The 22,313-nt window shown below is 40.1% G+C and overlaps 1 protein-coding gene across 1 annotated transcript; it reads right to left on the bottom strand.

Moving 5' to 3' along the window:
* Positions 1–1,052: 1,052 nt before the first annotated feature.
* Positions 1,053–13,118, bottom strand: gtpbp4 (GTP binding protein 4). Its single transcript, XM_079530028.1, has 17 exons — positions 12,948–13,118; positions 11,716–11,886; positions 11,203–11,306; positions 10,673–10,809; positions 10,160–10,260; positions 9,052–9,144; positions 8,246–8,437; positions 8,019–8,084; positions 7,243–7,332; positions 6,726–6,836; positions 6,056–6,133; positions 5,450–5,501; positions 5,123–5,223; positions 4,015–4,212; positions 3,666–3,731; positions 2,275–2,421; positions 1,053–1,971 (listed from the first exon to the last, which is right to left on the bottom strand). Exons 1-17 carry the CDS (start codon positions 12,993–12,995, stop codon positions 1,819–1,821), a joined length of 1,908 nt encoding a protein of 635 aa, XP_079386154.1. The 5' UTR covers positions 12,996–13,118; the 3' UTR covers positions 1,053–1,818.
* Positions 13,119–22,313: the final 9,195 nt, after the last annotated feature.

Below are 22,313 nucleotides of genomic sequence, written 5' to 3'. Positions count from 1 at the left end.
ACTTCAAACTCCATGTTACTCCAAATACCACCAAAGTGGAAAAAGCGGCACTCCAAAATAAGTTGCAAGACAGATACATTCTTATTTATTGAGAACGCTTGATGTGTTTTGGCCTCAGCCTTCCTCAGGGCAGATTTAAAACGTTTTTTAAAGGGAATCAATTTAGTGACCTGTGTTATATTTATCTTAATATTGAACCAAGCAACTTAAACTGTCTGGGGTGCACACAAAATCAATCAAAAGTATTGACTTTAAAGCGAAATATCCCAGCTTGTAATATTGTTCCCAACAAGCACCAGTCTGTATGTGTGTGTGTCTATCTCTGACATAACTTTGGCAGTGTCTGACCGAAGTACCGAACGACCTCAAACTTTGTGTGTGTTCCAGATGATGGGTGTGCAGTGCCGAGTGGGAATTTGATCGGACCAACGGTTTCCGAGAACTGAAAAATCAAGAATATCTGTCCATCTGTCCCTGGGTGTAGGCATTGGCTTCATTGATTGGCCAACACGACACATCAGGTTCATGCATTAACCAAGCTTGTGCAGCGCCAATATACTGTACGTGTATAGAACTCCTTTCATGTGTTCATGTACAGTACGTATGCCATCAACACGCCTTAGTCAATTGGTCACATGGTATGAGACCAGGGTCAGCGAATGGAGACAAGACAAGCCAGTAGTCAGATTGTGAACGCGTGGCCTTGTGCCTCTATACCACATGGTCTGTCATATGCACCCAGTTTTGTCCCATTGAAAGTATTGCTGGAAGACAAGTCATTTTGTGTGGGCTAAAAACAGCCACTTGCCCAAATGTGCAGACCTCATCACATTTGTCATGACGGCTATGGCCATTTTTAGCCCAAGTAGTGTTTTTGTTCAAACTAAAACAAGAAACCCCTATAAAAAACATTGCTCAATACTGACAGCCGGTCAGCAAGTGGATTCATGAATGTATGTATATAGACAATATTTCCCACTCCACAAGCCAGGCTGCCGGACTAGCAAACCTTTTGACAATATTCACTGTGAGACACAAGCTGTCATTTTAGTAGTTATTTATTGACTTCCCAGATGTTGAGTCATATTGCAGAAGAAATGTGGTGCTGGAAACAACCATCAACCATGAACCATCACTTTAACAAGTTGCAACTTCAGCAAACATTACTGATGAAGTTCACTTATGAGTTGGAAGGCATTGTATTCACTTGTTAAATTAAACAAAACTAGTAGAGTACACAACAAAAAATGAAGAGATTAACCACTGTAATCACATTTAGATTTTTTTTGGAAATAGCAGATCTATAAGCTCACAACTCTCTGCACTTGTAGATCTTCTATTTTTGCTATTTGACATACAACAAAGTATATAGGCCTTAATAAGCACCGAAGCGGTTACCGAAGTGGGGGGGGGTCTATGGTTTTCTATAGAATCTGTTGTGCAGTATGTCTCAACTCCAGCCCAGAAGACACACACAACTTTCTATTCTACAGTTAGTTCACTGCCTTCATCTGGTGTCCCTGGTCTAACTTACTCCCAGATTTGGCAGCAAATCAGATGCACTCCGTGTCCCCAGGACCAGAGTAGAGAACCACTGCTGTTGTGTAGTTATGTTGCCACAGCCCTCCATGGCGACACCCCAACATCACACATACAACGCCCCACAGGAAGAATGTTAAACATGCCGAATATGTTCCACTTTCTTGGGACAAGAGCTGGATCTGAATGAGGGAAAGGCTCATGAAAAAACATAGGTGTACTGGTACAACGTCAGAGTCCAGAGCCTGACAGTCCAGAGACAAGGTTGGGGGGGAGAGTTTATCTGCGATCGTTGGTACCATTTGTCCTCTTCCCTGCCAGGAGGTGCTTGGGTTTGAGGTCGTAGATGTGTCGGTCTCCCTCGCCTTTCCTTCCCTCCCTGATCATGTCTTTCTGGGACTTCTTCATCATCTTCCTCGCCATCCTCGCCATCTGAGAAAACAAAAAACAAAATGAGTTGTCAAGCCTCCACTACCTCTCAAAATGGAACAAGGGTAATTAATCTAGTAAACTAGATTAATTATTTTCAACATTGTGTCATGGGACACAGCGACGGGAGTCAAATCAATGTCTGGATAAAATGATCCTTCTAACTGCACAGTTGAATCAAGTGGTAGTAACCCATGACTTCTTAAATACACTGTATGTCTGGATAGTTTTGCAGATAATTATATGGTAATTAATGATATGCAACCATATTACACTGTGTGTTTGTGTGCGTGGGTCAGTGAATACCTTGGGATCTCGTACGCCAGACTGGTCTCGAGGTGGGCGGGAGGCGCTCTGACTTCGGGTTCTAGAGATGGGCTGGGCAGAGGCCTCACGCTTGCGTTTCTTAGCAACAACGCTGCGAGACCGCCGGGCATTTTCAACATAATGGCTCTGAAAGAAGATGGAGGGAAAATATTCAATAATAATGCATTTACATAAATGCAATAATTGACTGTGAGGTGAGACCTTAGCTTAGAGTACTATGGCCATTTATTAAAGAAAAGAGAGGCTGTGGTTATAACAAGTAAGACGCGCGAACGCGGGAAGCGAACGCAGCTCGTGAATTGCAAAAACAACAATTAGAATAAATTACGTAATTTTTTAAGGTTTTTTTAAGTTCTCTTTTTTTTGTGTTTAAGATTTTTCTTAAGTTAAGTTTGTTTTAAGTTTTTCCTTAAAGCTTTTCCTTTAAGTTTTTTTTTTTTTTTTTAAGTTAAGTTTTTTTTTTAAGTTAAGTTTTTTTTAAAGTTTTTCCTAAAGCTTTTCCTTTTTAAGTTTTTTTTTTTTTTTTAAGTTAAGTATTTTTTTAAGTTAAGTTTTTTGTGTGTGTGCGTTTTTCCTTTTTACGTTTTTTTTTTAAGTTAAGTTTTTTTTTAAGTTAAGTTTTTTTTTAAGTTAAGTTTTTTGTGTGTGTGTGCGTGCGTGCGTGCGTGCGTGCGTGCGTGTGTGTGCGCGTGCGTGCATGTGTGTGTGTGTTTTTGTGTGTGATACAGCTGCGCCCTCTGGTGGTGGGCGGGTGGTGTTACAGCGTGACACACACACAGACACACACACAGACACACACACACACAGACGTGATCTGCTGGGTCTCATAGTAAATGCTCACTGCGTTCGCAATTATTTACTTTCATAATTATATAAGTAATATGTTTTGGTACTCATTGCTAGTGCTTATTAAAGAGCCGGAGAGAGGAGACCCCTGTTATTGAATGGAAAATACATTTTCAGGTGGTTTACCATTTTCAGCCAATCAGGAGAAAGTACTCATTTATCAGCTTCAATTGTGTCCGCTCACTTTGTGTCATTGTGTTGTGTAATTTCTCTTTCTCTGGTGAATGGATGGTGAATGGATCAAATTGGTATGACCTGACGTGAAAATACATTTCCTGTTTACTAGAGCTGGAGAGACAGGGATACACCCATTACGTAACACTCTATAGAGCTATTAAACGCTTATTTTAACAAAATAATTTCACGTACTGACAGTGTGTTTATTATATTTAAGGTGTAACCAGCACCTATCAATCACAAATGAGTATTGTATGTGGCCATTGGCATAATATAAATGTACAATAAACATAAACATCATTATCATGTAAGGAGTGTAGCAATGTGCTAGTGTGTGGACAGCATACATCATCTTTGTTAGTCATGTCCAGACCAAGGTCACCCATTTCCTTCTCCAGGACCTTTCTTTCAACCTGCAACAAAACAAACGGGTTGGTTACAAAGGTTTAATGCACCACAAATGTTTACAAATGGCTTTATTTTATACAGAGGTGGATGTTAAAAATTACAAAGAACTTTAACCCTTTATAAGGTCTGTAACTCAAAGTGTGCAAACGGAACACCAAATGGACACTTAGGGATCCGTTTGGTTCCATTTCTATACCCTCAGAATTTGGGGATCCTTGAAAATTAAACATTTGAGAACCACTGATCGAAACTCATTGAGATTTCGGCACAGGGTGAACATGTGGCCACCTTGGTCTTGGTCCTGGGCATGCGTGGCCCATGGATGTCCTTCTCCTTGGATTGCAGGACCTTGAGCTGTTTCTTGTTTCGGATCTGCTTGGCTAGTGCTCGGATCTCCTGCATCTCCTCATCTTCACTCTCCTCATCGTCATCGTACTCCCCGGCTTGCTCCTTCAACTCCTCCTCTTTTTCCAAATCCTCCAGTTTCTGTACAGAGGGCAGGACGGGGGCAGGGAGAGAGAGACAGGAACAGATTGAGAAGGACAGAGGAGTAAACGCCATTATGTTTTTTTAAACAGAAAAAATAAAATAATAATAATGGTGGTCTGGTACATTCAGCCTACCGACTGACCCATTTTTCCAAAGAATACAGGGGTTTGCTTGATTTTCAAGGAAGCCATTAATTAGTTACGTTATCAATGCGTTTTAATGCATTTGAAAGAGCAGGTAGATGGTAGATGGTGAACTAGCAGTAGATCACAAAGGCTGTTCAGGTAGGTAGACCACATGACATGCCCCTAAAAATATAGAATGTAAATAAATATATAAAAAGAGCCCATCTGCTCAAACCAACAATGCAATACTTTCAAGAGTGTTGCACACAAACATCAGTAGCATTACAAAGTTATATACACAAAATGAATTTTGAAAGTAGCTCTCAAGTCAGAAAAGTGTGGGCACCCCTGCCCTAGAGCATATTGACATAGTTACATATTGAGCTCTTGGTTGATAACATAAACATAACATACCTGTACTCTCAACAGGTATCGAATGGAAATGAGATAATTTCCCTTTTTGACCACTAGGGTGCAGGGTTGGCTGCCCGGCCTGCTTTTTTAAGTTTTATGTTATGATTATGAATGCACTTGATAATGAATATTGGAAATGCAATAAAGATCATTCAGGGTGATTCTTGAACAAGATTGCAGACGAATGATTATGATTGTGATAATTTTTCAAAGAAATTAAACAAATTATAATAAAGAATGGTTCAGGTTATGGTTAATGTATACTCTTGTGCATCGGAAATATCCAATTATCCAGTCTACCGATTCACATTTCCGCACAACAGTACAGTACTAATGGAGAGGAATTCTGTGGTGTTTCTTGTGCTCACCGTCATGATGTCAGGGTCGATGTAATCGGCAATGTTATGACCCTCCCAGATCTCAGGAATCTTATCCTGTTTCTCTTCTGCATTCATGAGATCCCAGTATTCTGCAAACAAACAACGCGGTAAGCAGATGCCTCATGCCGGTACTATACATGCCTTCTACATTTACTGAGTGTTTAATTTGCACACTCAGAGTTAAATGAACACTGAGGAGTTTACAGTTTATGTGAGGACAAATACAAAGGATACTGTAAACATGCATCGCTAATAGATAGAGATGAACATCATGAAGTTCAAGTGTTACAAATTAATACAGTGATCATCACTTACTCTGCAGGTCCAGAATGTAATCATCTCCAAGCTCCATCTCCAGGTCTCTCTCCTACACAGAATGAAATTAAGTTTTATGAAAAGAATAAAAGGAGAAAGAGTTAGTCAATGAAAGTCTATAGCCGATTCTACTACTACCAAAGGCTTTGTCATACCTCTGAGGTTTTACGAGGAGGTATGAATTTATATAAACATCCAAAAAGTACACTCACACCAGTGGTTGGGTTGCATGGGTTGTTAACAAATTCCTTACAAATGCAATGACAATACAGCCTTCAAAATAAAAAGGCAATGTATCGTATTATTTTTCCATTGTCAATAAAAAAATCTAATTGATATGAAACCCTAAATGGAAGATTTGAATTGACTGAAAATGAGACTGCACACTCAATTTTAACTTGAACTTGAACTTTAACTACTTCTCCTGAATAAAACAAGCAGTAGCTCTTTAGCTAAGCTAAGCAAATTGTATTCATAACATTATGTTTTATTGCAATATCCATTAACTTTGACATTTCATTGTTGATATATAACCAAGTTTTGTGCTACTGGATTTCAAGGGTCATATAATGGTGAACTTTGATTCGGTTAAGGGGCATTACATACCGTTTTGCGTTTGGGTCCGTCCACCTCCATAGCCTTTCTGCGATTCAAAGCTCCCTCTGGGATAAATGGCAGCCTCACCTGATAAAAAAAAAAAAAGACATGAGAAATGACAACACCAGAAGAAAAGGTTATGGCAACCATTCTGGTTATAGCACTAGGTTGAGCTTTTGAGGAAGTTTGTGCAGCATGCATGTGATGCTCATGTTAACATGCCAGAGTGTGCAGCCTGTGTGAGCAGTGACACCAAACATGGGCTGCACAATTAATACAAATATCTTGATTACAATTTTGGCTTTGGCTGACATTTAAGCACTACTAACATTTAAACAAAACTACTGCCTTCAGAGCCTCACTTTCAGTGTGAGGTGTAATTTTGACCCCTTTAGGGAAAAGGTTCAATTCAATATTTTTGAGGGGCCGCTAGCTCCTCCTATGCCCAGCTTTCCGGGTTTGTGTAAACACAAACATTGAAGACAAAAGTGAAGATGGAAAACAAATTGTGATTGGTCAGAATGAGATGATTTATGATGATAATAGCGCCCCTCGCATCACACGGGTGTGAGTTTTTTAATCTGGCAAAACGCTGTCTCTGAGCAGAGTCTGACATTCCAAAAATCAAAAAGATTCTGATCAAAGCCGCCCTTTGGAGACAGAACAGAGGGTGTGTTACCTTCTCGTCTCTCTTGGAGGGCACGGCCAGGTGGAGTCTGTTGAGAACATCGTGGACCTTCTTCCCTCTCATCTTGCCGTCAACACGGTGGGCAAGGAGCTTGTCACATGCCTGGGAAACAGAGAGAAACATGTTAGAATATTTATCATCAAGACCCATGTATTGGAAGGTCTCTGAATGCAATGTGACATATCTAATGTGTTTTTAATGCCTTAAAATATACTGGGATGCTTATCCCATGGCGGTTGATTGCTCTGTTATTATGAATTCAAGACAATTACATAGTTGTCACTGACAGACTTCGGCATATTCAGCCAGGTGCTTAACCTGCTGTCAGCATGCAAAAATAAATATGAGGCTCAACCTAGTAGTATGAAACCGTAGCTGCAGACAGAGATAGACATATGGAGCAGAACGCATTTTCTCCACCAGAAGGTCAATAAGGGATCAATAAATGGCTTTACTGTACGGCACTCAAAACATTAATTACTCCAACTCTAATGTCTGATGAACTTACCTCTGTCTTCACCTTCATCACCCCCTCCTCTGTCAGGGTGCTGGTCTCAATAACAGGGATACCTTCAGCAGCGATGTCTGCAAAGATTTTCTGCCAAAATAAAGGACATGCTTAGGGTCATAAGCTTTGGACATGTCAGTTTTAAGTAGCGCAGATGAAAACCATATCAATTCTGAGCGGTTCAGACAATGCCGAGTTGCTGACTGCTTTGACCAAAGTTCACCTCAAAGCAAACAGGGCAAACGTCTAAATTACAGGTAGTGAGCTGGTCATCAATACATGATATTCTATTCTACTCAGCTCATAGAGAACATTTAAATAACATTGAATCTCTAGTGCACTAGGCTTGGGACTGGGAGGTATAAATACAAACTGTATGATTTTCAATACCGTCATTCCTCTTTCTATTGGTACAGTGTTTCTGTATTATTGTAGTGCACAGAATGCACCAACAGAGGGCAGTTTGATCTGAACTGAGTCAACATCTCTTCCTACAAAATATCATCTCTGTTCAGTATTCCAGTGTGTTGGTCTCTGACACAGAAACGTGTATCACTACAGCGCTTATATAAAACAAAACAAATAACATGAAAAAATAAATAACATATCGTTTATAATTCTTTTTAAACACACAACTGTCACACACACCTCAGTAGTGTCAAAAGGGTATGATGATATAAAAAACATAGATACCGCCAAAGCCTATTGTGTGTATTCTAGTTTGCAAATGTGTCCACCATACAGCTGATTTGGGGCCCGAGGCTGAAAGTACTCACCTGGTTTTCCTCAGTCAGCTCACTGATCTTCTTCACATCACATTTGTTGGCCACAACAAGCAAAGGCTGGCGGAACAAGACAACAGCAGCTTTTCACTTTCAGAAATCAGTCCCATCTTGAAACATTTGCATTTAGCAGTAAACACCAAGTGAGGTAGTGATTAATAGGTGCACCAGCTATTTGACAACAATCGCGTACTGAGTGTGATGAGTGTGTGAGTGCGTACCTTGTTAGCAAAGAGCGGTCTGATGCTGTTGAAGAGCTCCAGCTGCTGAGGCAACGTGTTACCGCACTGCTCCGACACGTCCATGATGTACAGCACGGCCGAGCGCAGGTGGGCCAGTGCCGTGATGGCCTGCATCTCAATGGTGTTCCTCTCCTCCAGGGGGTGGTCCAGGATGCCGGGTGTGTCCACAACCTGGAGACAGTAGAGACACATGCTGTGTTTAGAAAGAAGAAAGTCAACTGAACTCCCCGCCAGGACCCCAAAGTGCGGCCTCTCTTGAATAAATCATTGCTAGTCACCTGAACGCATTAACGTTAATCCTAAATGTGTCCTTGTATGTTTGTTTCCTACTTCTCACCATTGTATTCATTGCACTACACACTAGACAGCCTCAATACAACAGTTCAGCACTTCAATAGTGTGAATTTAAGCCAGAAGAGCTTGCACCCTCACAAAAGTCTCTAAACTACCTCCCCCTGGCAAGCCGGGGAGCCTGATGGAGGGGAAAGAACTGGTCGGAATAACGTGTTCCTTCCACGCGCTACATTCGGCCGGGGAAACTCCCCCCTGTCAGGTGAAAAGAAGCAGCTTGGACTCCTCATGCATAGAAGGAAGCATGAAGTCAGTCTGCTGTGGTTGGCAGAGGAAGTGTAGCGCCCAGGATTACATAGATAATTGACACTGGGTGAAAAAATGGGTTCGTGGGATAAAAAGAAAAGAAAAAGAAAAAAAAGAAGAGCTTGCAAATGGAACATTTATGGGTCCATTAACACTATGATTTTACAGAGCAATAACCACCATGTTACCTGCCAGCGAAGATACTTGTAGTCCATGTGGCCCACAAACAAGGACTTGGTGGTGAAAGCATAGGGCTGCACGTCAACATCGGCCCTGGTGACCTGAGGAAAACATTTCACACCATGTTAGAGTGTTAAAAGTTAATTTTATAGCTGTCCACAAAAGGCTATTCTAATACGAGACCGGCAAACAATTAATTCATATTTTGTATGTTATTTTAATCAACGCACACAGGCATGTCACATGAACGTGTTCACTTTAAATCTATTCCCATGCTATTCTGCTGTCAGCCACTTCTGTTCTGGCTAGTGTTGTGTGGGAGTGACTGTCTGAGGTAGCTGTCCCCTTTGGCTGATTGGATTTAACCATCTTTATAAATACTTCACCTCTAAGTACAAAAATGCTGTGTTAATAAATAAAATACAAAATAAAGTAAAATAAATGATATGCATAACAATAGACAGAAGACACAGGTGCCATGTGTAGTTGATAATCTATGCCTGTCACATTTATTTTCACAGTACTTTACACAATAATGTTCTTGTGAAGCAGATTCTAAAGGATGTATTAAGATTACAGTAGGCTTGTCTCTAAATGGACAGTGATTTGGTGATTTATATTAAATCAACAATAACAGGCATGCAAACTGGTGTAGCCTTATCGCCTAATATGATGGTTATGAACTCAGAAATAGCAGTTATTGTTACACTGGTTAGAGTTGAGAGTAGAGGGTAGAAGGCTACTCGCTACAGTGTGTGGTGTTATGATGACATCATAGACTTTCTTTTATCCTTTGCATGTCGGAATTGCAATATGGCAGCAAAGCATGGCTGCCGTTGTTTACGCAGATGATGCCAGTGAACTGCTTATCATTTAGACAGCCTACACAAGTACACGTTTAGGCTGGACCATCCCCTGAACATTTGTAGCATAGGGGTGTGCCTCTGTGTGTACTGTAGAATGTGTAGACACGAGTGTTCATCAGTAAAGTGTTCATTCATAAAGAAGTGCCACATACAACATATGAAAGGACAACATTTAAAAATGTTTCCACTGTATCCGAAAGACTCCAGTCTGAGAATAATTTTTCACACGTATTCCAATATGTCTGCATACCTTGTTGATGAAGCTGGACTTGCCGACATTTGGGTAACCACAAAGCAGAAGGGTTCTTGTGTTGGGGTCAATGGAAGGCAGACGTGACAGATGCTGACGGACTGTCAAAAAAATAAAAACAAAGAAACAGCACAAAGTGAGGGAGGAAGGTTATTTTAAATGTCTCCTCAAAGAAACAAAAACAGAATTTTCAGGACAAAGAAGTATAACAAATGTATACAAGACTAAACAACACACAAACACACAGTAACATGCCTTCTGCTCCAATGCCCCACATCTATGGAATGCCCTCCCCAAACACTTCAGAACCCCACAGTCTACCAACGCTTTTAAAAATGGACTAGAAACATACATGTTTAATAAAAAAAAGCATTTTCTTTGAATTTAATTCGTTTTACAAGCGGGTCTTATGTTTTTACCGTTGCTATTTTTATGCCACTATTATTAAACCTAGAACTTTGACATTTTGTAAAAATGTAAAGAGAGATACAAATGTATTATCTTTAACAATACCTTGTTCCAGGTACTCAAGGCTCTGCTTCTGTCGCTTGAGGATGGTGCACATACGCCCCAGGGCTGCCCTCTTCAGCTGTTTACAGCGGTACAGAGAGTCTCCGTACTTCATCAGACGAACATAGTCTTTGGCCACGCTGAAGAGACACAAGTGGCATTAGAAAAAGTAAATTCACACTACAATAAATTAAAGACACAGACACAGCAAAATATTTTAAAATAAATACTAGTTTTGCAAAAAGTTTACAACATTCCAACAGTACAATTGTCTATTAGCTCACAATACGTCTCATCGCATCGAGTTGTGCGCTTGTACATGTGCTATTTTGGAGGGGGGGAAAACATAAATCATTTGACAATTTAATCTATAATGCACCAAATTAGGATGATAGGTTGAAAATGGTTAAACATGTTATGTGTTTAGAGAGTGCTCTTTATAAATTCCTCGAAGCAAGTCATTGAAAATGCAATTGACCTTAAAATGACTTGCACACACACACACACACACACACACACACACACACACTTACTTGTCAATCAAATTCTTGGCAATGTTAATCTGACCCAAAGCCAGTTTGTAATGGTCTTTATCATACAACACGTTCATCAAGTCGGCATAGAATGGATGGATATCCTGAAGAAAAAGAAAACAATAACACCTGTATAAGTCATAACAACTGTGTCGCAGCGCGCACACACACACACACACACACACACACACACACACACACACACACACACACACACACACACACACACACACACACACACACACACACACACACACCTTGAGAAGTTGAGATAGGATTAATTTTGTCAGCAGCCTTTTATTTTATTTGTTATTATGACCATCCATAGCACAGATAGCACCCAGATGTAATTCCTGTAATCCAACAACAACAACAACCACCACCATGTAATAATCTTGCTACAGCATATGAGAGACAGATGAAAGTGGAGCCCAGTGTATTGGTATAGCCCTTAATCATGCACAGGAATGGTAGAAAAGGGAGAGGGGTAGAGTTTATATTTCTTTAACTTACATCCAGCTTGGGGAAGTCGGTGAGGATTTGGCTGAGTCTGTCATGGTAGTTCTGCTGTGTGTATTTAACTTTGCGCATGTAGAAGTGTCGAATGCGATGGATCTGGTAATGTTTGTGTACCACAGTGGGAGTCTTCCGCTGCGTTTTAGATAAAGTCAAGTCGATGAAATCCTGTATGGAGGAAGGAGAGCAGCGTTAGATGGGTGACAATGGTGCTTGCTGCCCCATTGAACAACTACTAGCAATGCAGAACATCAGGTACCACTTCATGTCATCGGCCAGAGGTCATGGTTTACATTTTATAAAAGAGTTTACATCTGTAATGTTTCCACCATTGCAACATTTTGCAAGCATGTGAGCTCATAAGTGGTGTCAATTTTTTTATTTTAAGTTAATGTACAGTCTGGATAGCAATACTGAGACCCAGTTGGAACACAGTTTTGAGTATCTAAAATATTTGAATACGGTTTCAGTTAGCAGCATACCACGGGATCTTTGGTGGTGTCGGTGTGTGTATCTATTTGTTTAAAAAAAAGCTTTATACCCTGTTATAACATTATATATAACGATGCAATGTGACATAGCTGTTTATAAAATGCTGTACCCCCTCCAACTGTATATACTTTCCCCATTTTCAACTGTTTTTAATGTATTGTACTTGCTTTGGCAATGTAAACGTTTGTTTTCTCATGCCAATAAAGCTCCTTTGAATCCCAAATGAACATCAATATCCGATCGGAGATTAAAACCATTGAGCTACAAACAAAACAGTCAAAAGTCACTGTCCCCACTGCACTATTCATATTCATTAGACAGCATGCCACTACTTAGGAAGTTACACTTAGCTTAGCACTGGTTCAGGAGAACTTGCTAACGCTCTAGATCAGAGCTACTATAGCCACATAGCTAGCTCTAACTTATGTTATTGTATCCGTCACTGCCATAAATAAACACTATCGGATAGTCAGTATCGCTACAACGCACAGCAACTACCTTCTTCAGTATCGCCCGACAAATTTAAATGTCCGTTCACGTCAACAACACACTGCTAGTGCTATGTTATGTGTAACGTGTCTGTTTTCCACAGTACGCAATGCTACCACAACACGTGTCTGAACTCGGACAACTGACTGGCATTTAAACGGCTTAAAGAAAGTAAGAAAATCACAAAACCAAAGCAGCGGTATCATCTCCGGCCGTTTACGAAACGTGATTGTAAGCGAAAAACGTACCTTTGCGGTAGGAACCACCATAATCTTCTTGAAATTATAAAGTGACATTTTGTCAGACAGTGTGGTACGCTGACGCCACTAGGGAAAGGATGGAGCCTTGTTCAGAACGGAAGAGGTGCTGAGGAAGAGGGAGAGCTAGTGGGGGTACGATTTTCCCCACACTGCCTTCTCGTGGAAATTTGGACATGGTGCGCTCTTCTCTTTTACTCAGGGGCAGACTGTGACTTGAGCTTGTAGATTTGCTATATTTGGTGATGTTCAAGTGGTTTACTTTGAGAAGTGAATAAGCCTGAACTTTGATTGATTGATTGATTGATTGATTGAAGTATTTTCTGATGGACATTTATTAGAAATTATTTTCTTGATGTCTTTATTCGTAGCATAAATAGAAACGAAACATCACACCCAAAGGGCTCTTCATTCATACATCATCTCATTCCGGCCAATCACAATTTGCGTCAATAATAATAATAATAATAATAATAATAATAATAATAATAATAATAATAATAATAATAATAATAATAATAATAATAATACTACAAATAATAATAATAATAATAATAATAATAATAATAATAATAATAATAATAATAATAATAAATAAATCATGTCCATATGCCGTTGCTATGGTGGTTAGTGGTTACTATGTAGGCGACGCGACGCGACAGTGTAGTTCAACAGAGTGGGAAATAGCCACGCCCAGTGCACCTGTGTGACGTATTTTTGAACTTGACAGTTTGGACCAGTGAGCGCGACACCTGTGCCAGTCACGCACACGCTGATTCGCTCTGCGCGCCACGGGCGCCTCTCAACCAATCACGAGCTTGGGCGCGGGGGTTTAACAGTCGGGGTCCAACGCGCAGTTAAACATTCGACGAAGCGCCACCACCCTGAGCAGCAGCAACCAGCAGGAGGAGCTCCATACTAGTCTCTCGACTCGAAACAGACTGTTGTTGACTGCTACTGTGGAGGGCGATGTTTTTCCTTTATTTGCCGATGGGTTCGCAGATTGAGTCCAGAGACAGACCACCACAACGACACGCACCGTTGATTTGGACTGGAGGAGCAAGCAACCGTCAACGAGTAGTTTCGCCAGCAGATGGCCCTCCAAGCTTGGGAATCAATCGACGTTCGCTAGGCCGGGCCGGGAACCGTTACTTGCAGGTAGATGATGTTATTTCAGAGTTAGGCAGAAATCATTACGTTTCGTTTATACTTGGTTTCTCTGTGTGTGGTGTTTGTGTGTTTAGTGTTAGTGCTGCTGGTTTAATTGCATACAAACAATTTTAGCATTGGCTGAGGCCTCAAAGCACCATCGATTTTCAGTTCATCATTTGCAATCTGGGAAATGGTTTTGATCGTGTCATTTTCAGCTACCGTAATAGGTTAGCTAGCAAGCTTGCTGCCTTGTTTTGTCAGGACAAGCTAGCAACTGACGTAATCATGTGAATGTCATGTGAACTGATGCTGGTGTTAATGTGTGCATCATTCATGTCCCCGCGACCTATTTAAAACGTCCGATTTGAACAACAAACACCTTTTTCTTCAAACAGCAGAGATTATTAGGCTATGCTAATTAAAAACGTTGGTTTCTTTTTTTAATATTCGAAACGTCGCCGTTGCGGACTTGCTGTTGCTTTGGTTACCACGACGTTACACGTCGTAAATAAACGGTGCGATGATACGTTACGTTGGGAGCGCCCCTGGGAGCATCTATGCCTGGGAGCGCCTGTGTATTTTTTGAATTTTGTCTGTGAGCTTGCGACCAATGAGAGTGATGCATTCCGCGATGACGTCACGGGCGGCCAATCACAACAGTCTTTTTCCGGGACTTTCCCAAGACTTTCCTCTGCTAGTCTCGCGTTGTCAGTGGAATTACTGGAATATGCCACAGACGAATAACAGTCTAAGTCCACACTATTGATCCATAATGTATACAATGATAGATAAGGGTTCAGGACAACGAGGCCTTTTCGTGGAGGGGTCAGAATGAAATTTGGATTTAGACGTTTGTGGTACTAAGTTGTCTGGCTACGCGAGACTAGCACTCTGCTAGATGGCAGTTTGGGTTGCCATGTACGCTTATTATAAGCGACTTTCGTTTTTCCCAATTTGTTTGAAAATAGCTGGACTACAAGCTCACGACGCGAATCGTTGGGCGCGTTCGGAAATAGCGCACTGAGCACACTGTGCAATGCAAACTAATAGGCGCTCCCGGTGCGCATTTCCGAACGCACCCGTTGTTTTGTGGCCTGTAGTCGCTTCTTCTTTCGGCAGTTTCGGGCTTGTTTACATAGACCTGGCACCTGGTTGCATATTTCTCCCGCAAAATCTGGCAACGCTGCTACTGTGGACCCGAATGGTAACGATTAAGGAACTACTCGTTTTACCAGTGGAGGGCGCTAAAGTTCTGTATATAATTCAAAATGAAAGATTTAAAGTTAATAATTATCTTTGTGTTATTTGTCCCGTTAGAAAGACGCTGATAATAACGGTTGTCTTATTAATGGTTGGTTATCTGTTGGCCTGGTTAAATAAGTTGTGGTTGGTTAAATTCTTATTAAAGGTTGGTTGTACATGGTAGGTGTTGTTAAGGCTTGAATGATGGGTCATATTTCCGTTATTAATGCATAATTTAACATTTCTGTTTCTGAAGTTGTTTTTTAATCTTGTACATAATATTTTTTTCACTTATTGTACTAGTGTTATATACTATTACTGTCATGTAGGCCTATATATTGAATATGTATTAGGCTATATTAGGGTTGTTACTGGTATTAGATGTGTAGATCAGGTCTTCAATGTTTTCCAGGCTAAGGAAGCACCCGGTAGCTTCCCACTACATATTGGATGAAGTTGCAAAATTGCAGATTAAACCTTTCCATAGATTTCAAAGACTTCAGAGGAAGTCAGAGGAGGTAAATTCAGATGAACATTTTTGTAATGTGTGATCTTATAATCATCTCATTTTGTGTGTGATTTAACAGGCAGAAGCTGAAATCCAGAAAGGGGAAGATGAAGAGACAAGGAAGCGAAATGCTGATGTGAAGTTTGTGGACATGAAGCTGGAGAGAAGCTGAGGTATCAGTTCGATCTGAAGGCATTGAGAACATTTCATTCCATCAGAGGAGGTAAGATGGAAGCTGATGGAATGTCATTTTCCCAAGGCCAACGATAAATTCAGATGAACATTTTTGTACTTCCTCCAAGCTCGTTCACTGGTCAATATGAGGATGTTTCCTTTCATTACTACATGCTTCATATGAGGATGTTTCCTTTCATTACTGCACGCTTCATTTTCTATGTACGGTAGGTATGAAATGGGTAAGGCATATGTAACAATGTGCACTTAACTGTATTGTTTTCAGTAGCATATTTGATTGTGTTTTGCGCTTTCTGTTTGTAATGTGTGATCTTATAATCATCTCATTTTGTGTGTGATTTAACAGGCAGAAGCTGAAATCCAGAAAGGGGAATTTGAAGTGACAAGGAAGCGAAATGCTGATGTGAAGTTTGTGGACATGAAGCTGGAGAGAAGCTGAGGTATCAGTTCGATCTGAAGGCATTGAGAACATTTCATTCCATCAGAGGAGGTAAGATGGAAGCTGATGGAATGTCATTTTCCCAAGGCCAACGATAAATTCAGACGAACATTTTTGTACTTCCTCCAAGCTCGTTCACTGGTCAATATGAGGATGTTTCCTTTCATTACTACATGCTTCATATGAGGATGTTTCCTTTCATTACTGCACGCTTCATTTTCTATGTACAGTAGGTATCAAAATGGGTAAAGCATATGTAACAATGTCCACTTAACTGTATTGTTTTCAGTAGCATATTTGATTGTGTTTTGCGCTTTCTGTTTGTAATGTGTGATCTTATAATCATCTCATTTTGTGTGTGATTTAACAGGCAGAAGCTGAAATCCAGGAAGAGGAAGATGAAGAGACAAGGAAGCGAAATGCTGATGTGAAGTTTGTGGACATGAAGCTGGAGAGAAGCTGAGGCATCAGTTCGATCTGAAGGCATTGAGAACATTTCATTCCATCAGAGGAGGTATGATGGAAGCTGATGGAATGTCATTTTCCCAAGGCCAACGATAAATTCAGACGAACATTTTTGTACTTCCTCCAAGCTCGTTCACTGGTCAATATGAGGATGTTTCCTTTCATTACTACATGCTTCATATGAGGATGTTTCCTTTCATTACTGCACGCTTCATTTTCTATGTACGGTAGGTATGAAATGGGTAAGGTATATGTAAAATATCCACTTAACTGTATTGTTTTCAGTAGCATATTTGATTGTGTTTTGCGCTTTCTGTTTGTAATGTGTGATCTTATAATCATCTCATTTTGTGTGTGATTTAACAGGCAGAAGCTGAAATCCAGAAAGGGGAAGATGAAGAGACAAGGAAGCGAAATGCTGATGTGAAGTTTGTGGACATGAAGCTGGAGAGAAGCTGAGGTATCAGTTCGATCTGAAGGCATTGAGAAAATTTCATTCCATCAGAGGAGGTAAGATGGAAACTGATGGAATGTCATTTTCCCAAGGCCAACGATAAATTCAGACGAACATTTTTGTACTTCCTCCAAGCTCGTTCACTGGTCAATATGATGATGTTTCCTTTCATTACTACATGCTTCATATGAGGATGTTTCCTTTCATTACTGCACACTTCATTTTCTATGTACGGTAGGTATGAAATGGGTAAGGTATATGTAACAATGTCCACTTAACTGTATTGTTTTCAGTAGCATATTTGATTGTGTTTTGCGCTTTCTGTTTGTAATGAGTGATCTTTTAATCATCTCATTTTGTGTGTGATTTAACAGGCAGAAGCTGAAATCCAGAAAGGGGAAGATGAAGAGACAAGGAAGCGAAATGCTGAAGTTTGTGGACATGAAGCTAGAGAGAAGCTGAGGTATCAGTTCGATCTGAAGGCATTGAGAACATTTCATTCCATCAGAGGAGGTATGATGGAAGCTGATGGAATGTCATTTTCCCAAGGCCAACGATAAATTCAGTCGAACATTTTTGTACTTCCTCCAAGCTCGTTCACTGGTCAATATGATGATGTTTCCTTTCATTACTACATGCTTCATATGAGGATGTTTCCTTTCATTACTGCACGCTTCATTTTCTATGTACGGTAGGTATGAAATGGGTAAGGTATATGTAACAATGTCCACTTAACTGTATTGTTTTCAGTAGCATATTTGATTGTGTTTTGCGCTTTCTGTTTGTAATGTGTGATCTTATAATCATCTCATTTTGTTTGTGATTTAACAGGCAGAAGCTGAAATCCAGAAAGGGGAAGATGAAGAGACAAGGAAGCGAAATGCTGAAGTTTGTGGACATGAATCTGGAGAGAAGCTGAGGTATCAGTTCGATCTGAAGGCATTGAGAACATTTCATTCCATCAGAGGAGGTAAGATGGAAGCTGATGGAATGTCATTTTCCCAAGGCCAACGATAAATTCAGACGAACATTTTTGTACTTCCTCCAAGCTCGTTCACTGGTCAATATGAGGATGTTTCCTTTCATTACTACATGCTTCATATGAGGATGTTTCCTTTCATTACTGCACGCTTCATTTTCTATGTACAGTAGGTATCAAAATGGGTAAAGCATATGTAACAATGTCCACTTAACTGTATTGTTTTCAGTAGCATATTTGATTGTGTTTTGCGCTTTCTGTTTGTAATGTGTGATCTTATAATCATCTCATTTTGTGTGTGATTTAACAGGCAGAAGCTGAAATCCAGGAAGGGGAAGATGAAGAGACAAGGAAGCGAAATGCTGATGTGAAGTTTGTGGACAAGAAGCTGGAGAGAAGCTGAGGTATCAGTTCGATCTGAAGGCATTGAGAACATTTCATTCCATCAGAGGAGGTAAGATGGAAACTGATGGAATGTCATTTTCCCAAGGCCAACGATAAATTCAGACGAACATTTTTGTACTTCCTCCAAGCTCGTTCACTGGTCAATATGAGGATGTTTCCTTTCATTACTACATGCTTCATATGAGGATGTTTCCTTTCATTACTGCACGCTTCATTTTCTATGTACGGTAGGTATGAAATGGGTAAGGTATATGTAACAATGTCCACTTAACTGTATTGTTTTCAGTAGCATATTTGATTGTGTTTTGCGCTTTCTGTTTGTAATGTGTGATCTTATAATCATCTCATTTTGTGTGTGATTTAACAGGCAGAAGCTGAAATCCAGAAAGGGGAAGATGAAGAGACAAGGAAGCGAAATGCTGATGTTTGTGGACATGAAGCTGGAGAGAAGGTGAGGTATCAGTTCGATCTGAAGGCATTGAGAACATTTCATTCCATCAGAGGAGGTAAGATGGAAGCTGATGGAATGTCATTTTCCCAAGGCCAACGATAAATTCAGACAAACATTTTTGTACTTCCTCCAAGCTCGTCCACTGGTCAATATGAGGATGTTTCCTTTCATTACTACATGCTTCAATGCTTCATATGAGGATGTTTCCTTTCATTACTGCACGCTTCATTTTCTATGTACGGTAGGTATGAAATGGGTAAGGTATATGTAACAATGTCCACTTAACTGTATTGTTTTCAGTAGCATATTTGATTGTGTTTTGCGCTTTCTGTTTGTAATGTGTGATCTTATAATCATCTCATTTTGTGTGTGATTTAACAGGCAGAAGCTGAAATCCAGAAAGGGGAAGATGAAGAGACAAGGAAGCAAAATGCTGAAGTTTGTGGACATGAAGCTGGAGAGAAGGTGAGGTATCAGTTCGATCTGAAGGCATTGAGAACATTTCATTCCATCAGAGGAGGTAAGATGGAAGCTGATGGAATGTCATTTTCCCAAGGCCACCGATAAATTCAGACGAACATTTTTGTACTTGCTCCAAGCTCGTTCACTGGTCAATATGAGGATGTTTCCTTTCATTACTACATGCTTCATATGAGGATGTTTCCCTTCATTACTGCACGCTTCATTTTCTATGTACGGTAGGTATGAAATGGGTAAGGTATATGTAACAATGTCCACTTAACTGTATTGTTTTCAGTAGCATATTTGATTGTGTTTTGCGCTTTCTGTTTGTAATGTGTGATCTTATAATCATCTCATTTTGTGTGTGATTTAACAGGCAGAAGCTGAAATCCAGAAAGGGGAAGATGAAGAGACAAGAAAGCAAAATGCTGAAGTTTGTGGACATGAAGCTGGAGAGAAGGTGAGGTATCAGTTCGATCTGAAGGCATTGAGAACATTTCATTCCATCAGAGGAGGTAAGATGGAAGCTGATGGAATGTCATTTTCCCAAGGCCAACGATAAATTCAGACGAACATTTTTGTACTTCCTCCAAGCTCGTTCACTGGTCAATATGAGGATGTTTCCTTTCATTACTACATGCTTCATATGAGGATGTTTCCTTTCATTACTGCACGCTTCATTTTCTATGTACAGTAGGTATCAAAATGGGTAAAGCATATGTAACAATGTCCACTTAACTGTATTGTTTTCAGTAGCATATTTGATTGTGTTTTGCGCTTTCTGTTTGTAATGTGTGATCTTATAATCATCTCATTTTGTGTGTGATTTAACAGGCAGAAGCTGAAATCCAGGAAGGGGAAGATGAAGAGACAAGGAAGCGAAATGCTGATGTGAAGTTTGTGGACATGAAGCTGGAGAGAAGCTGAGGCATCAGTTCGATCTGAAGGCATTGAGAACATTTCATTCCATCAGAGGAGGTATGATGGAAGCTGATGGAATGTCATTTTCCCAAGGCCAACGATAAATTCAGACGAACATTTTTGTACTTCCTCCAAGCTCGTTCACTGGTCAATATGAGGATGTTTCCTTTCATTACTACATGCTTCATATGAGGATGTTTCCTTTCATTACTGCACGCTTCATTTTCTATGTACGGTAGGTATGAAATGGGTAAGGTATATGTAAAATATCCACTTAACTGTATTGTTTTCAGTAGCATATTTGATTGTGTTTTGCGCTTTCTGTTTGTAATGTGTGATCTTATAATCATCTCATTTTGTGTGTGATTTAACAGGCAGAAGCTGAAATCCAGAAAGGGGAAGATGAAGAGACAAGGAAGCGAAATGCTGATGTGAAGTTTGTGGACATGAAGCTGGAGAGAAGCTGAGGTATCAGTTCGATCTGAAGGCATTGAGAAAATTTCATTCCATCAGAGGAGGTAAGATGGAAGCTGATGGAATGTCATTTTCCCAAGGCCAACGATAAATTCAGACGAACATTTTTGTACTTCCTCCAAGCTCGTTCACTGGTCAATATGAGGATGTTTCCTTTCATTACTACATGCTTCATATGAGGATGTTTCCTTTCATTACTGCACGCTTCATTTTCTATGTACAGTAGGTATCAAAATGGGTAAAGCATATGTAACAATGTCCACTTAACTGTATTGTTTTCAGTAGCATATTTGATTGTGTTTTGCGCTTTCTGTTTGTAATGTGTGATCTTATAATCATCTCATTTTGTGTGTGATTTAACAGGCAGAAGCTGAAATCCAGGAAGGGGAAGATGAAGAGACAAGGAAGCGAAATGCTGATGTGAAGTTTGTGGACATGAAGCTGGAGAGAAGCTGAGGCATCAGTTCGATCTGAAGGCATTGAGAACATTTCATTCCATCAGAGGAGGTATGATGGAAGCTGATGGAATGTCATTTTCCCAAGGCCAACGATAAATTCAGACGAACATTTTTGTACTTCCTCCAAGCTCGTTCACTGGTCAATATGAGGATGTTTCCTTTCATTACTACATGCTTCATATGAGGATGTTTCCTTTCATTACTGCACGCTTCATTTTCTATGTACGGTAGGTATGAAATGGGTAAGGTATATGTAAAATATCCACTTAACTGTATTGTTTTCAGTAGCATATTTGATTGTGTTTTGCGCTTTCTGTTTGTAATGTGTGATCTTATAATCATCTCATTTTGTGTGTGATTTAACAGGCAGAAGCTGAAATCCAGAAAGGGGAAGATGAAGAGACAAGGAAGCGAAATGCTGATGTGAAGTTTGTGGACATGAAGCTGGAGAGAAGCTGAGGTATCAGTTCGATCTGAAGGCATTGAGAAAATTTCATTCCATCAGAGGAGGTAAGATGGAAGCTGATGGAATGTCATTTTCCCAAGGCCAACGATAAATTCAGACGAACATTTTTGTACTTCCTCCAAGCTCGTTCACTGGTCAATATGAGGATGTTTCCTTTCATTACTACATGCTTCATATGAGGATGTTTCCTTTCATTACTGCACGCTTCATTTTCTATGTACAGTAGGTATCAAAATGGGTAAAGCATATGTAACAATGTCCACTTAACTGTATTGTTTTCAGTAGC

This window comes from Electrona antarctica (genome assembly GCF_951216825.1).
Source record: "Electrona antarctica genome assembly, chromosome: 19".
NCBI classification, from domain to species: Eukaryota; Metazoa; Chordata; class Actinopteri; order Myctophiformes; family Myctophidae; genus Electrona; species Electrona antarctica.
The sequence above is the reverse complement of the archived record's forward strand: the minus strand, read 5'-3'. Positions and strand labels throughout refer to the sequence as shown.

Coding starts and splice junctions, on each gene's coding strand:
- gtpbp4 (XM_079530028.1), bottom strand. CDS start 12,995: ATGTCACTTTATAATTTCAAGAAGATTATGGTGGTTCCTACCGCAAAG. Junction 6,134..6,725: donor CCTCCAAGAGAGACGAGAAG/GTAACACACCCT, acceptor TTTTTTTATCAG/GTGAGGCTGCCATTTATCCC. Junction 4,213..5,122: donor TCGACCCTGACATCATGACG/GTGAGCACAAGA, acceptor CCCTCTGTACAG/AAACTGGAGGATTTGGAAAA.